General features: G+C 36.3%; 1 protein-coding gene across 2 annotated transcripts in view; it reads left to right on the forward strand.

Annotated features, from left to right (window-relative positions):
• Nucleotides 1-17,078, forward strand: part of CNOT6L (CCR4-NOT transcription complex subunit 6 like) — a 119,066-nt gene that overhangs the window by 60,549 nt on the left and 41,439 nt on the right. For both annotated transcript variants that reach the window (XM_060147972.1, XM_060147973.1), the window contains exon 5: nt 15,288-15,377. In XM_060147972.1, coding sequence (XP_060003955.1) covers nt 15,288-15,377 — 90 coding nt within the window. The remainder of the gene's footprint in view (nt 1-15,287; nt 15,378-17,078) is intronic.

The raw sequence follows: 17,078 nt of genomic DNA on the forward strand, positions 1-17,078 counted from the left end.
TAGTATCTGATTGTGTGGATATACCACCGATTTTTATCTATTTACAAGTTGAAGGACATTTGGGTTGTTTCCAGTTATGAGTGATTAAGAATAAAGGCACTGTAAACATTTGTATAAATTTCTGTGTGAAGTAAGTTTTATTTTACTTGGGTAAATACCTAGGACTGGAACTGCCAGGTGGTATGGTAAGTGTATGTTGGACTTCATAAGAAACTGCCAGACTGTTTGTCTAATAATCCAACATAGTGGATTTATCATTTTGTATTCCTGCCAAAAATATGAGAGAGTTTTAGTTGGCTCTGCATCCTTGTCAGTACTTCTTGGTATTATCAATTTTTTTTTTTAAATTTTTCATTCTAGTAGGATGTAATATCATTGTGGTTTAGCTTGTCATTTCTCTAATGAGTAATTATACTTTTCATGTGTTTATTTGCCATCTGTATGTCTTCGTTGGTGAAGGAAGTATTTATTCACATCTTTTGCCTAGTTTTATTATTGAGTTGCTTTTTTTCTAATTACTGAGATTTTGAGAGTTTATTATATGTTTTGGATTCAAGTCCTTTTTAAAGTATGTTTTGCAGATATTTTCTCCCAGTCTGTGGCTTGTATGTTTATTTTCTTTACAGGGCCTTTTAAAGAGCAGTTTTCCGTTTTGATGCGGTCCCATTTATCACTTGTTTTCATCTATGGATTATGTCTTTGGTGTATTTACCAAATACACCGAAGATGTATTTACCTCACCCAAGTACATCTAAGATATATCTACCTCACCCAAGTACATGAAGGTTTTCTTCTAGAAATTTTATAATTAGGTTTTTCATATAGGTCTGTGGTCTGTTTTAAGTTAATTTTTGTAAATATGGTACAAAGTTAGTTCTTTTGCATATGTACATCCAGTCATTCCAAGCACTGTTTGTTGAAAAGATTATGCTTTCCACGTGGATTTTCTTGCAACTTTGTCAAAGTTCATTAGACCCAAATTTATGTGGGTGGGTCTACTGCTAGATACATAAACTGTCCACTGATCTATGCCAATACCAAAATGTTTGATTGTTGCAGCTTTGTGGTAAGCCCTGAGATTATATAGTATGTGTTCTCCAACTCTGTAGTTATTTTTCAAAATTGTGTTGACACCTCTAAACGCTTTGCATTTCCATATAAGTTTTAGAATCAGATTATGATTTTTGCAAAATATCCTGCTAGATTTTTTATTTGAATTGTATTGAATATGTAGATCAGTTTGGAGGAAGAATCAGTTTGTTAATCTTGAGACTTAATACTGAGTCTTCCAATCTGTGAATACAGTGTACCTCTCTATTTACGCAGGTCTTCTTTATTTTTTTTTGATGTTTTGTAGTTTTCAGCATGCAGATCTTGCAAATATTTTGCTAGATTTATATATTGTTGCTGGATTTGCTACTTATTTGATATTTGATGCTATTGTAAATGATACTACTTTTAAAATTTCCAGTTATTCATTGATATTTTATAGAACTAAAACACAATTCATTTAAAAGTATATTGACCTTATCCCTTGCAACATTTGTAAACTTATTACTTCTAGGAACTTTTACAACCTTTTAATCTGTGAATAGAGACCTTTTCATTTCTTCCTTTCCTTATTTTTTGCCTTATCACACTGGCAAGGACAATATTAAATAGAAGTGATGACAGTGCATGTCCTTGCCCTGTTCTTAACTTTAGGGAGAAAGTGTTCAGTCTTTCACCATGAATTATATCAACTGCAAGTTTTTTGGTGCTTTTTCAGGTTAAATAAATTTTCCTTCTATTTCTTCACTTTTGCTGAGGATTTTTGTCATTGATGCAAGTTGAATTTGGTCAGATACTTTCTCTGCAACTGTTGAAATGATCATAACTTTTCTTCTTTACTTTGTTTATATGCTGATTTACATTGGTGGTTTTTCATTAATAATCAGACTTCTATCAAGAGGTAGAACTCACCTTCTATTCCCATTTTAAATACCACTTAGCCATAATGTATTTTGTTTTTAATATATTACTGGATTTGCTAGTATTTTGTTGAGGATTTATACATTTATGATTGTAAGGCATTCTGTAGTATTTTTTTTACAATGTTTTTGTCTAGCTTGATAAGGATACTACTGACTTCGTAAAATGAGTTGGAAAGTGTTACTAACCCTTCTATTTTCTTGAAGCATTTCCATTTGTATTATTTCTTTCTTATATTATTGGTAGTATTTTCCAGTAAAACTATATGGGCCTGAAATTTTCTTTGTTGGAAAGTTTTTAACTACTAATTCAGTTTCTTTCATTGATATAAGACATTGAGGTTATCCCTGTCTTAGTGTAGCTACTTCAACTCTCTTTTGGTTACTGTTTGCATGTCATACCTTTTTCTGTGCTTTTACTTTCTATCTATTTATGTCTTTGATCTATAGTGTCTCTCTTCTGGATAGCATATAATGAATCATGTTTAAATATTCATTCTGCTAATCTCTGCTTTTTAATCAGAGTTTAATCCACTTACATTTAATGTATTTGCTGATAAAGTAGGATTCACGTCAGTCATTTTGCTATTTGTTTTCTGTATGTGTTATGTCCTTTTTGTTCCACTGTTCCTCAATTAATGCCTTCTCTTGTGCTAAATGGATATTTTCCAGTGTACAGTTTAATTCCCTTGTTTCTTTTACTATGTTATTTTGAGTTATTTTCTTAGTGATTACCCTGAGGATTATAATTAACATCTTAGTTTACAGCAATCTAATTTGGATCAATGGCAATTTAGTTTCAATAATATAAAAGAACTTTGCACCTGTAACTCCATTCACTTCTCTTTTATGCTGTTATCTTTACAAATACCATCTTTTTACATTGTGTGCCCATCGACATAGATTTATAATTATTGCTATATGCAGTTATCTCATATCAGGAGAAAAAAATTAAAAACAAAAATTACATTTATACTGTCTTTTGTATGTGCTATGTAGAGTACCTTTACTGGTACTCTTGATTTTTCATATGGATTCAAGTTACTGTTCTGTGTCCTTTCATTTCAGCTAGAGGAATCTCTTTAGTATTTCCTGCAGGGTTGGTCTGCTAGTGAGAAACTCTGTTTGTTTATTTGGTAATGTCTTAGTATCCCCTTTATTTTTGAAGGATATTTTTGCTGGGTATAGAATTCTTGGTTGATAGTTTTTGTTTTTTGTTTTTTGTTTCTTTTCCCCTTTACTTTGAATATGTTATTCTACTGCCTTTTGGCCTCCATGGTTTCTGATGAGAAACCAGCTGTTAATCTTATTTTGAGGGTCTGTATACCATGAGTCACTTCTGTCTTAGAGCTTTCAAGATTCTCTTTCTGTCTTTGACTTTGCACAGTTTTATTATAATTTGTCCAGGACTAGATCTCACTTACATTTTATTTTACTTGGAGTTTATTGAACTTCTTCTATTAATGCTTTCCATTAAATTTGGGATCTTTTGACCATTTTTTCTTTACATTTTTTTCCTGTTCTTTTTTCTCCTCCTCTTCTGGGACTCCCATTTTGCATATGTTGGTACACTTGTTGTCTGATAGATCTCTGAGCTCTGTTAATTTTTCTTCATTCTTTTTTCTTTTCTTCAGGCTGTGTAACTTCAACTAACCTCTCTTCAGGGTCACAGATCTTTTCTTCTACCTGTTCAATACTGCTCTTGAGCCCTTCTAGTGATTTTGTTTTGTTTTGTTTTGTAATTTCTATTTGGCTTCTTTTTATAATTTCGGTTTCTTTTTTGATATTCTCTGTTTGGTGAGATATCATTCTCATACTTCATTTTAATTCTTTAGACATGGTTTTCTTCAGCTCTTTAAGCATATTAAAATACTGGATTTTCAAAGTGTTTTCTATTAAGTCCTTGGGTACAATTTTTATTGTTCTTAGGGACAGTTTTTATTGATGGCTCTTCTCCGTTTTTATGGGACATACTCTCCTGTTTCTTTGTATGTTTCATAGGTTTTTTTTGGTTAAGAACTGGACATTTAAAATAATGCAGCAACTTTGGAATTAGACTGTCTCCCCTTCCCAGGGTTGTCTGTTGTTGCTGCTTGTTTTATTTGTTGTTTGTTGCTTTATTGACTTTTCAGAACTAATTCTGTAATTTTTGTATGCTTTGTCATGTGTGGCCATTGAAGCCTTTTTATTCAGTTTATGGTCAGCTAATGGTTGGACAGAGATTTCCTTAACTGCCTGTAACCAGTAAGTCTCCCACTCCTGCCCAAGTGGCTTGGTGTGTGTTTTGGGGCTCACCTGCATTACTCAGTCAAGAAGTTTATAACTCCGCCTTGTCCTTCACTTCCTTCATTGCAAAGCCTCAAGGTCAGACAGAGGTGAGAGCTTAGGCTATTTTTAGGTCTTTCCTAAGCATGTGCATAGGCCTCCATGTCCATATGACCTTCTAGAGTCCCCGGAGTATGTCAGAGCTTTTTGGACCACGTACTGACATCTCATTCCCAAGTTTTTCCTTTTAAGCTTTTTGGTTAGTCAGTTGTTTGCCCCAGCTGTTTCCATGACCTTGGACACCTACAAATTTAAAACATTTTCCAGTAATAGTTTCCTCCTTCCCCTCCAGGAAGAAGTCTTTTAACGCTATGCAAGAGTAGAGGAACCACCACACAGGTCAGATAATGACTAGTGTTTGTGAATGAGGCTTTGAGAGTGCTCCAGCTCAGTTTTGGTTGCTCCAGTGGCTGCCAAGCTGCCCTGGCAATGAGGGACCAGGAGAAGGTTTAAAACTCCACAAATCACTGTCCTTTTTTTCTTGAATAAATACCCCCTGGGTTGCCGTAATCATTTAGTTAATTTCCAGAGTTCTGACATAGTTGAGTCTGCAATTTTTGCTAGCTTTTTTGGGTTTTGTTACTGCTTTTGTGGAGGGGCAAAATTTTGGAGTTCTCTGCCATTTTTGCTGTTCTCCATTTCTTTTTGAGGTGTGGTAGTTTCTGTCTTAGAAGGAATTTATTCATTTCTTCTAAGTTGTTGAATTTATGCACATAAATATTTTTTAATATTCTCTATCCTTTTAATGTATCAAGGGCTGTTCCATCTTTCGTTTTTTATGTTTATAGTTTGTGTCTTTTTGTCCTGGTCAAAGAGAGGTTTGTCAATTTTATTGCCTCTTTCAAAGTACCATCTTTTGGGTTCAGTAGTAATCTGTTGTTTTCCTATTTTAGATTTTATAGATTTTGGCTCTCTATTAGTTCCTTCCTTTTGGTTTCTTTGGGGGTGTATTTGCTCTTCTATTTTTTAGATTCTTAATATGGAGGTTAGGTCACTGATTTTAGATTTTTCTAATATAAGCATTTGATACTATAAATTTTCCTCTAAACACTGATTTAGTTGTATCAAAGTACTTGGGGATTTTCCAGATGTCTGTCTGTTGTCAATTTCTAGTTTTGTTATGGTCGGATAGTATGCTTTGTGTGATTTCATTTCATTTAAATATGTTATAGTTTGTTTCCTGGCCCAAAGTATGGTCTTTCTTGGTGAATATTCATGTGTATTCGAAAAGAATGTATATCTTCCTGTTTTTGAGTAGAGTATTAAGTAGATATCAGTTAGTTGTTTAACAGTGTTGTTAGGGTCTTCTTCATCTTTGTTGATTTTCTGTCTACTTTTTATATTGGTGCCTGGTAGAGGAGTATTAAAGTCTCAAATACCATCTTGCAACTCTTTAGAGATATTATTCTACTGTATTGTTACTGTACTGTATTCTGTTGTTAATGAATTTTGTTGGCATTCTCATATTTTTTTCTTTAGAAGTAATTGATCCTTTTTCCCTATCTGGTTTTAAAGTCTTGTATTTGCCATTGGCATTCTCTAGTTTGCAGTACAATGTAAAATGAAAGTTTTCGTAAACTTCTTTGTATATGTTGTGCTTCTTGTATCAGTTTATTCAATTTTTAAAAAGTTAGTTTTTGAAAGTTTGCAGCCTTTTTCTTTTTGAATATTGCCTCTCTCATTTCTCCTCTCTCTCTAATCTCCTTCTGGCTAGGAGTCGGAATGTGTTTACTGTTTATTCCATCTGTGTGTCAGAGTCTAAAATTTCCTCTCATATCCTTGTTTTTGTCGCCTCTGTTATCCTTGGGTTTTCCCAGAGACTCTTTAGCTAGGAACTGAGGCTTGCACTTCTTGAGCTCTAACCCTCTGTTATATAGGAGCTCTATTGATGTGATGAAGTGTGAAGGAGAGGAAGAGTCCTCTAGTCCTATGATTAGGTCTCAGTCTTTTGGTGAGTCTGAGTTGGGTATCCTCCCTCCCCACACACTAGAGGGGGCTGGAGTGGGATAAAAGAAATATTGGGTTGGTTAGGCTTTGGGAAAACCCCACTTGGTTGTACTCTGGTAAAATGGTTTCCCTTGTGGGCAGAATTGGTTAAGGAGAACATTGCTTTCCCTCTCCCCTAACAGAAGCACAGGGGGATTTTTCTCCAGTATTTATAGTGAGAACCCAGTAGGACCCTGGGGAGTAAAACGCACCAAAGTGTGGGGCCCTGCTTGTGTTCAGGACAGCAGTTTGCCCTGTGACCTCAGTTGTGGAGGTGGGAGTGACAACTTCCAGTCTCTTTACATGTCAGACCAGAAACCAAAGTACTGTTCTCTCTTTCTAGAGCTCCAATTCAACGTATATTAAGATTTCTTGTTCTAACTCCCATATTTTTATTGTCTCACATTTTACATTTTCTTGATGCTCAGTGATGCATTCTGGGTAATTTCTTTGAATATAGTTTTCCTGTTCACTTATTTTATTTTCAGCTGTATGTCATCTACTGCCTAACTCACTCATGTTTTTTTCCCCTAGTACTTTATTGAATTATGATTACATACAGTAAAATACCCAAATACTTAAGTATGCTGCTTGACTAATTTTGACAAAAGTAACTGCCTAACTCAAGATGTAGAACATTTCCATCAACCCAGGAAGTTTCTTTTTCCCACTTTCAAGTCAGTTGGAAGCTACTAACCAGATTTTCACCATAGTTGTACTATTTTACACTTTCATCAGCAACTTCTGAGAGTTCCAGGTACTTCACATTCTTTCTAACCACTTCGTTGGTCATTGCATTTTAATTTTAGCTACTCTGATTGGTGTGTGTTGCATTAAAGCTTTTTTTTTCACATCTTATTGGAGTACAGTTGCTTTACAATGGTGTGTTAGTTTATGCTTTATAACAAAGTGAATCAGTTATACATATACATATGTCCCCATTATCTCTTCCCTCTTACGTCTCCCTCCCTCCCACCCTCCCTTTCCCACCCGTCCAGGCGGTCACAAAGGACCGAGCTGATCTCCCTGTGCTATGCGGCTGCTTCCCACTAGCTATCTACCTTACGTTTGGTAGTGTATATATATCCATGCCTCTCTCTCACTTTGTCACAGATTACCCTTCCCCCACCCCATATCCTCAAGTCCATTCTCTAGTAGGTCTGTGTCTTTATTCCTGTCTTACCCCTAGGTTCTTCATGACATTTTTTTCTTAAATTCCATATATATGTGTTAGCATACGGTATTTGTCTTTCTCTTTCTGACTTACTTCACTCTGTATGACAGAACTCTAGGTCTATCCACCTCATTACAAATAGCTCAATTTCGTTTCTTTTTATGGTTGAGTAATATTCCATTGTATATATGTGCCACATCTTCTTTATCCATTCATCTGATGATGGACACTTAGGTTGTTTCCATCTCCAGGCTATTGTAAATAGAGCTGCAGTGAACATTTTGGTACATGACTCTTTTTGAATTATGGTTTTCTCAGGGTATATGCCCAGTAGTGGGATTGCTGGGTCGTATGGTAGTTCTACTTGTAGTTTTTTAAGGAACCTCCATAGTGTTCTCCATAGTGGCTGTACCAATTTGCATTCCCACCAGCAGTGCAAGAGTGATCCCTTTTCTCCACACCCTCTCCAGCATTTATTGTTTCTAGATTTTTTGATGATGGCCATTCTGACTGGTGTGAGATGATATCTCATTGTAGTTTTGATCTGCATTTCTCTAATGATTAATGATGTTGAGCATTCTTTCATGTGTTTGCTGGCAGTCTGTATATCTTCTTTGGAGAAATGTCTATTTAGGTCTTCTGCCCATTTTTGGATTGCGTTGTTTTTTTGTTACTGAGCTGCATGAGCTGCTTGTAAATTTTGGAAATTAATCCTTTCTCAGTTGCTTCATTTACAAGTATTTTCTCCCATTCTGATGGTTTTCTTCTGGTCTTGTTTATGGTTTCCTTTGCTGTGCAAAAGCTTTTAAGTTTCATTAGGTCCCATTTGTTTAGTTTTGTTCTTATTTCCATCTCTCTAGGAGGTGGGTCAAAAAGGATCTTGCTGTGACTTATGTCATAGAGTATTCTGCCTATGTTTTCCACTAAGAGTTCTATAGTATCTGGCCTTACATTTAGGTCTTTAATCCATTTTGAGTTTATTTTTGTATATGGTATTAGGGAGTGTTCTAATTTCATTCTTTTACATGTAGCTGTCCAGTTTTCCCAGCACCACATACTGAAGAGGCTGTCTTTTTTCCATTGTATATTCTTGCCTCCTTTATCAAAAATAAGGTGACCATATGTGCATGGGTTTATCTCTGGGCTTTCTATCCTTTTCCATTGATCTATATTTCTGTTTTTGTGCCAGTACCATACTGTCCTGATTACTGTAGCTTTGTAGTATAGTCTGAAGCCAGGAGCCTGATTCCTCCAACTCCGTTTTTCTTTCTCAAGATTGCTTTGGCTATTCGGGATCTTTTGTGTTTCCATACAAATTGTGAAATTTTGTGTTCTAGTTCTGTGAAAAATGCCATTGGTAGTTTGACAGGGATTGCACTGAATCTGTAGATTGCTTTGGGTAGTATAGTCATTTTCACAATGTTGATGGTTCCAATCCAAGAACATGGTATATCTCTCCATCTGTTTGTTATCACCTTTAATTTCTTTCATCACTGTCTTATAGTTTTCTGCATACACACACGTCTTTTGCCTCTCTAGGTAGGTTTATTCGTAGGTATTTTATTCTTTTTGTTGCAATAGTAAATGGGAGTGTTTCCTTAATTTCACTGTCAGATTTTTCATCATTAGTGTATAGGAATGCAGGAGATTTCTGTGCATTAATTTTGTATCCTGCAACTTTACCAAATTCATTGATTAGCTCTAGTAGTTTCCTGATAGCATCTTTAGGATTCTTTATGTATAGTATCATGTCATCTGCAAACAGTGACAGCTTTTCTTCTTCTTTTCTGATTTGGATTCCTTTTATTTCCTTTTCTTCTGTGATTGCTGTGGCTAAAACTTCCAAAACTATGTTGAATAATAGTGGTGAGAGTGGGCAACCTTGTCTTGTTCCTGATCTTAGAGGAAATGATTTCAGTTTTTCACCATTGAGGATGATGTTGGCTGTGGGTTTGTCATATATGGCCTTTATTATGTTGAGGAAAGTTCCCTCTATGCCTATAATCTGCAGGGTTTTTATCATAAATGGGTGTTGAATTTTGTCGAAAGCTTTCTCTGCATCTATTGAGATGATCATATGGTTTTTCTCCTTCAATTTGTTAATATGGTGTATCTCGTTGACTGATTTGCGTATATTGAAGAATCCTTGCATTCCTGGAATAAACCCCACTTGATCATGGTGTATGAAACTTTTAATGTGATGTTGGATTCTGTTTGCTAGTATTTTGTTGAGGATTTTTGCATCTATGTTCATCAGTGATATTGGCCTGTAGTTTTCTTTCTTTGTGACATCCTTGCCTGGTTTTGGAATCAAGGTGATGGAGGCCTCGTAGAATGAATTTGGGAGTGTTCCTCCCTCTGCTATATTTTGGAAGAGTTTGAGAAGGATAGGTGTTAGCTCTTCTCTAAATGTTTGATACAATTCGCCTGTGAAGCCGTCTGGTCCTGGGCTTTTGTTTGTTGGAAGATTTTTAATCATAGTTTCAATTTCAGTGCTTCTAATTGGTCTGTTCATATTTTCTATTTCTTCCTGATTCAGTCTTGGCAGGTTGTGCATTTCTAAGAATTTGTCCATTTCTTCCAGGTTGTCCATTTTATTTTCAAAGATTTGCTTGTAGTAATCTCTCATGATCTTTTGTATTTCTATAGTGTCAGTTGTTACTTCTCCTTTTTCATTTCTAATTCTATTGATTTGAGTCTTCTCCCTTTTTTTCATGATGAGTCTGGCTAATGGTTTATCAATTTTGTTTATCTTCTCAAAGAACCAGCTTTTAGTTTTTTTGATCTTTGCTATCGTTTCCTTCATTTCTTTTTCATTTATTTCTGATCTGATTTTTATGATTTCTTTCCTTCTGCTAACTTTGGGGTTTTTTTGTTCTTCTTTCTCTTGCTTTAGGTGCAAGGTTAGGTTGTTTTTTCGAGATGTTTCCTGTTGCTTAAGGTAGGATTATATTGCCATAAACTTCCCTCTTAGAACTGCTTTTGCTGCATCCCATAGATTTTGGGTTGTCGTGTCTGCATTGTCATTTGTTTCTAGGTATTTTTTGATTTCCTCTTTGATTTCTTCAGTGATCACTTCGTTATTAAGTAGTGTATTGTTTAGCCTCCATGTGTTTGTATTTTTTACAGATATTTTCCTGTAATTGATATCTAGTCTCATAGTGTTGTGGTCGGAAAAGATACTTGATACAATTTCAATGTTCTTAAATTTACCAAGGCTTGATTTGTGACCCAAGATATGATGTATCCTGGAGAGTGTTCCATGAGCACCTGAGAAAAAAGTGTATTCTGTTGTTTTTGGATGGAATGTCCTATAAATATCAATTAAGTCCATCTTGTTTAATGTATCATGTAAAGTTTGTGTTTCCTTATTTATTTTCATTTGGATGATCTGTCCATTGGTGAAATGGGATTTTACAGTCCCCTACTATGAATGTGTTACTGTCGATTTCCCCTTTTATGGCTGTTAGTATTTGCCTTATGTATTGAGGTGCTCCTATGTTGGATGCATAAATATTTACAATTGTTATATCTTTTTCTTGGATCGATCCCTTGATCATTATGTAGTGTTCTTCTTTGTCTCTTCTAATAGTCTTTATTTTAAAGTCTATTTGTCTGATACGAGAATTGCTACTCCAGCTTTCTTTTGGTTTCCATTTGCATGGAATATCTTTTTCCATCCCCTTACTTTCAGTCTGTATGTGTCTCTAGGTCTGAAGTGGGTCTCTTTTAGACAGCATATATATGGGTCTTGTTTTTGTATCCATTCAGCCAATCTGTGTCTTTTGGTGGGAGCATTTAGTCCATTTACATTTAAGGTAATTATCGATATGTATGTTCCTATTCCCATTTTCTTAATTGTTTTGGGTTTGTTATTGTAGGTCTTTTCCTTCTCTTGTGTTTCTTGCCTAGAGAAGTTCCTTTAGCATTTGTTGTAAAGCTGGTTTGGTGGTGCTGAACTCTCTCACCTTTTGCTTGTCTGTAAAGGTTTTAATGTCTCCATCAAATCTGAATGAGATCCTTGCTGGGTAGAGTAATCTTGGTTGCAGGTTTTTCTCCTTCATCACTTTAAATATGTCCTTCCAGTCCCTTCTTCCTTGCATAGTTTCTGCTGAAAGATCAGCTGTTAACATTATGGGGATTCCCTTATGTGTTATTTGTTGTTTTCCCCTTGCTGCTTTAATATGTTTTCTTTGTATTTCTTTTTTGACAGTTTGATTAATATGTGTCTTGGCATATTTCTCCTTGGATTTATCCTGTATGGAACTCTCTGTGCTTCCTGGACTTGATTAACTATTTCCTTTCCCATATTAGGGAAGTTTTCAACTATAATCTCTTCAAATATTTTCTCAGTCTCTTTCTTTTTCTCTTCTTCTTATGGAAACCTTATAATTCGAATGTTGGTGCGTTTAATGTTGTCCCAGAGGTCTCCGAGACTGTCCTCAGTTCTTTTCATTCGTTTTTCTTTATTCTGCTCTGCAGTAGTTATTCCCACTATTTTATCTTCCAGGTCACTTATCCATTCTTCTGCCTCAGTTATTCTGCTTTTGATCCCATCTAGAGTATTTTTAATTTCATTTATTGTGTTCTTCATTGTTGTTTGTTTCATCTTTAGTTCTTCTAGGTCCTTGTTAAATGTTTCTTGCATTTTGTCTATTCTAGTTCCAAGTTTTTGGATCATCTTTACTATCATTATTCTGAATTCTTTTTCAGGTAGACTGCCTATTTCCTCTTCATTTGTTAGGTCTGGTGGGTTTTTATCTTGCTCCTTCATCTGCTGTGTGTTTTTCTGTCTTCTCATTTTGCTTATGTTACTGTGTTTGGGGTCTCCTTTTTGCAGGCTGCAGGTTCGTAGTTCCCGTTGTTTTTGGTGTCTGTCCCCAGTGGCTAAGGTTGGTTCAGTGGGTTGTGTAGGCTTCCTGGTGGAGGGGACTAGTGCCTGTGTTCTGGTGGGTCAGGCTCGATCTTATCTTTCTGGTGGGCAGGTCCACATCTGGTGGTGTGTTTTGGGGTGTCTGTGGCCTTATAATGTTTTTAGGCAGCCTCTCTGCTAATGGGTGGGCTTGTGTTCCTGTCTTGCTATTTGTTTGGCATAGGGTGTCCAGCAGTGTAGCTTGCTGGTTGTTGAGTGAAGCTGGGTGCTGGTGTTGAGATGGAGATCTCTGAGAGATTTTCGTCGTTTCATATTATGTGGATCAGGGAGGTCTCTTGTGGACCAGTGTCCTGAAGTTGGCTCTCCCACCTCAGAGGCACAGCACTGACTCCTGGCTGTAGCACCCAGAGCCTTTCATCCACACGGCTCAGGATAAAAGGGAGAAAAAGTAGAAAGATAGAATTAGTAGAAGAAAGAAAGAAAAGAAAAGAAAGAAAGAAAGAAAAGATAAAGTAAAATAAAATAAAGTAAGATAAAATATAATAAAGTTAGTAAAATAAAAAATAATTATTAAGAAAAAAATTAAAAAACAAAAAAGAAAAAACGGATGGATAGAACCCTAGGACAAATGGTGGAAGCAAAGCTATAGAGACAAAATCTCACACAGAAGCATACACATACACACTCACAAAAAGAGGAAAAGGGGAGAAAATCATAAATCTTGCTCTCAAAGTCCACCTCCTCGATTTGCGATGATTTGTTGTCTAAAGTAGGGAAGGAAGGAAAGAAAGAAAAAGATAAAGTAAAATAAAGTAAAGTAAGATAAAATATAATAAAGGTATTAAAATAAAAAATAATTATTAAGAAAAAACAAAAACAGACGGGTAGAACCCTAGGACAAATGGTGGAAGCAAAGCTATACAGACAAAATCTGACACGGAAGCATACACATACACACTTTCAAAAAGAGGAAAAGGGGAAAAAATCATAAATCTTGCTCTCAAAGTCCACCTCCTCAATTTGGGATGATTTGTTGTCTATTCACGCATTCCACAGATGCAGGGTACATCAAGTTGATTGTGGAGATTTCATCCACTGCTTCTGAGGCTGCTGGGAGAGATTTCCCTTTCTCTTCTTTGTTCTCACAGCTCCCAGGGTCTCAGCTTTGGATTTGCACCCGCCTCTACATGTAGGTTGCCAGAGGGCATCTGTTCTTCGCTCAGACAGGACGGGGTTAAAGGAGCAGCTGCTTCGGGGGCTCTGGCTCACTCAGGCCGGTCGGGGGGTGGAGGGAGGGGCACTTAGTGCGGCGCGAGCCTGCGGCGGCAGAAGCCAGCATGACGTTGCACCAGCCTGAGGCGCGCCGTGCATTTTCCCCGGGAAGTTGTCCCTGGATCCCGGGACCCTGGCAGTGGCGGGCTGGACAGGCTTCCGGGAAGGGGGGTGTGGACAGTGACCTGTGCTCGCACACAGGCTTCTTGGTGGCAGCAGCAGCAGCCTTAGCATCTCATGCCCGTCTCTGGGGTCCGCGCTGTTAGCCGCGGCTTGCGCCCGTCTCTGGAGCTCCTTTAAGCAGTGCTCTTAATCCCCTCTCCTCGTGCACCAGGAAACAGAGAGGGAAGAGAAAGTCTCTTGCCTCTTTGGCAGGTCCAGACTTTTCCCAGACTCCTTCCCGGCCAGCTGTCGCGCACTAACCCCCTTCTGGCTATGTTCACGCCGCCAACCCCAGTCCTCTCCCTGCGCTCTGACCGAAGCCTGAGCCTCAGCTCGCATCCCCGCCAGCCACGGCGGGTGAGCATACAAGCCTCTCTGGGCTGGTGAGTTCCGGTCGGCACTGATACTCTGTGCGGGAATCTGTCTGCTTTGCCCTCTGCACCTCTGTTTTTGTGCTTCCCCCCTCTGCCACCTGCAGTCTCCGCCCGTGAAGGGCCTTCTGTGTGGAAACCTTTCCTCCTTCATGGCTCCCTCCCACTGGTGCAGGTCCCGTCCCTATCCTTTTGTCTCTGTTTATTCTTTTTTCTTTTGCCCTACCCAGGTATGTGGGGGGGTTTCTTGCCTTTTGGGAGGTCTGAGGACTTCTGCCAGCGTTCAGTAGGTGTTCTGTAGGAGTTGTTCCACGTGTAGATGTATTTCTGGTGTATCTGTGGGGAGGAAGGTGATCTCCAGGTCTTACTCTTCCGCCATCTTCCTCCAAAGATTTTTTTTAATAGTTATAAACTTCATTTCTGAAAGGTCTTCAATTTTTGTTTTTTCAAATCTGTTTGCTAGACTATTTTTGCATGCTTGTCTTAATAAATACCGCCTTTATTTCTTAAGAGAATATATAGACTGTTAACAGTAGTTTGTTTTTTGAAATTTGATAAATCTGTACTCTCAGTATTCAGATACCCCTGATCACTGTCATAAAAAAAATTCTTATTTCCCTCTACATTTCATTAACTCATCTTGGTAATGATAGGTTTTCTTTTCACTTGAAATACCTTCCTTTTCTCCATGTGTAGTATAAATATTCTAACTAGGAAGACCCTCGTTTATATCACTCGTTCTTTCTCATACAAGGCTGTTTTTCTTTCAGTTAGAGTATTATCTTCAAAGATAAATGTAGAACCTATGGGTTACTTAAGGGTGCCAAGTTTTGATATTACTTCAGAACTGACCAAGATTAATATGTGTATGTGTGTGTGTGTATGTATGTATGTATGTATATATGTGATTTGACACACCCAAATTACAGGTGTACAGTATAAACTGAAATCCTGAAAGAAATAATTCTTCTGAAGTTTTTCTTTATGACTTGCTCAACAAAGAGTATTTAGTTCCTATGATTTCTTTAAATTTATGTAACAGATCAAGTACAGTAAAATTCACTTTAGAAAATTAGTATTTTGTTTTATAGTGTATATTTGTTTTGTCTTCCAATTGTAACTCTTACAGATTTTATTTTTCTCTTTGTCTTTAGGCAATCCTTTATCACAGGATATTCTCAATTTATACCAGGACCCAGATGGAACCCGAAAGCTACTGAACTTCATGCTTGACAATCTTGCAGGTAAATATTAATGACAAAGCAGTAAACTCTACAGATATTACCGTTAGCTAATAGATCACATGTTGCTTAAGAGCTTCTGACCATTTTATTTTAGTTGTTGTTATTATTATTTTTAAAATTTTTTTATTGGAGGCATCTGACCATTGTTTTATAACTGCTTGTAGGATTGAAGTTCCTGGCATTAGTATATTCCATGGTAGTGGGACATTCTTCTTTTCACGTACTGAGTGCTTTATGTTAGGATCATTAGTTACATTATCTTATTGAATCTTTTTAGGAATCTAGGAGGTAGGAATTTTTACTGGCATTATACAGATGCAAATTCTGAGATTCAGAGAATAAAGTAATTTACCTAAGTACACAGCTGATTAATGCCAGAGCTGTGAACTCAAGATTGTTTTGCTCTTAATCACAAAGATACATAGTTATCAATTGTTTGAATTTGATGCAGAATGTTTGGAACCCACATATTGTGCACATTTTTCATGAATGAAATGACTTGTTGGATTCACTACACATCTGTGGAAATTTTGAAAGCAAGATTTTAATTAAGAACACCAAATTTATCTGATCAAAATAGTGGTATTCCAAATGAAAAATTTTTAATGTAAGAAAGCTATTAAGTATTTGACTTAAAACTTGTTTGTTTGTTTAAACACTCAAAATATATTTAAAATAATGGAGATGCTACTAAATTCAGATATTTTTCTTGGAATAATACCTTTCTGAAATACAGAATCTTAAAACAGAGCTAGAGAAACCTAGATCCCAATAGAGGCCATCATCACAATATTTTGGCTGTACTCTTTTTAATTGTATTATAGAAGACACCCACCTACATACAAAATTTAAAAAAAATCGTAAGATTTACAATTAATGTAATGTAAATCAAATAATGTAATTTAAAAGTTTTTTGGTTGATTGATGAGAGAGAGATAACAAACTTATTAGAGAAGTCCTTTTAGTAAGAAAGTAAGAATATGTGGCTGTTAAGTTGTATACAAAGTATGTGTATGTTATTTCCTTCTTGTTTAAAAATTAAGTATCTCTTGTCTCTATGGATATAGCCTGTTGACCCAGCCATATGGCATGTGTGGTGTGTGTGTGTAATTTTTAAGGAGTTTTTCATGTGTTTTAGATATAAGCTGTTTGTTGATACATATGTTGCAAATACCTTTTCTGGTGCTCTTGTTGATTTTCCACTCTCTTAATTTGTCTCTTGATGAACAGAAAAAATTTAACATACTCTGCTTTATTGATCTTTCTAGTGTGGTACTGCTTTTGTGTTCTCTTTAAGAATTTTTCTCTACCTCAAGCTCATGAATGTATTCTCCTATGCTAGTATCTAAAAACTCCATTTTTTGCTTGCAACACTTAGAGCTATAGTCTTCCCAGAATTGAGTTTGTGTAACACAGGAGTCAGTTTTTCCATGTGTGTATTAAATTAACCCTTAGCCATTTATTGAAAAGACTGTCCTTTCATTACTGTTTTTTTGTGTCATCTTTGTCATGAATCATCAGTGTTTTTATGGTATTTCTAGATTCTCTATTTTTTGTTCTCTTCCTCTAGTCTTTATGGCAGTATAACATTGTTCTTAATTATGGCAGTTTTGTAAAATGTTTTGAGATACAGTAGAGTAAGTCTTCCCTCTTGATTTGATTATAAAGTCTTGGCTAGTTTTGGCCCCATGCTTCTTTTGC

This window comes from Lagenorhynchus albirostris, chromosome 4 (assembly GCF_949774975.1).
Source record: "Lagenorhynchus albirostris chromosome 4, mLagAlb1.1, whole genome shotgun sequence".
NCBI lineage: Eukaryota > Metazoa > Chordata > Mammalia > Artiodactyla > Delphinidae > Lagenorhynchus > Lagenorhynchus albirostris.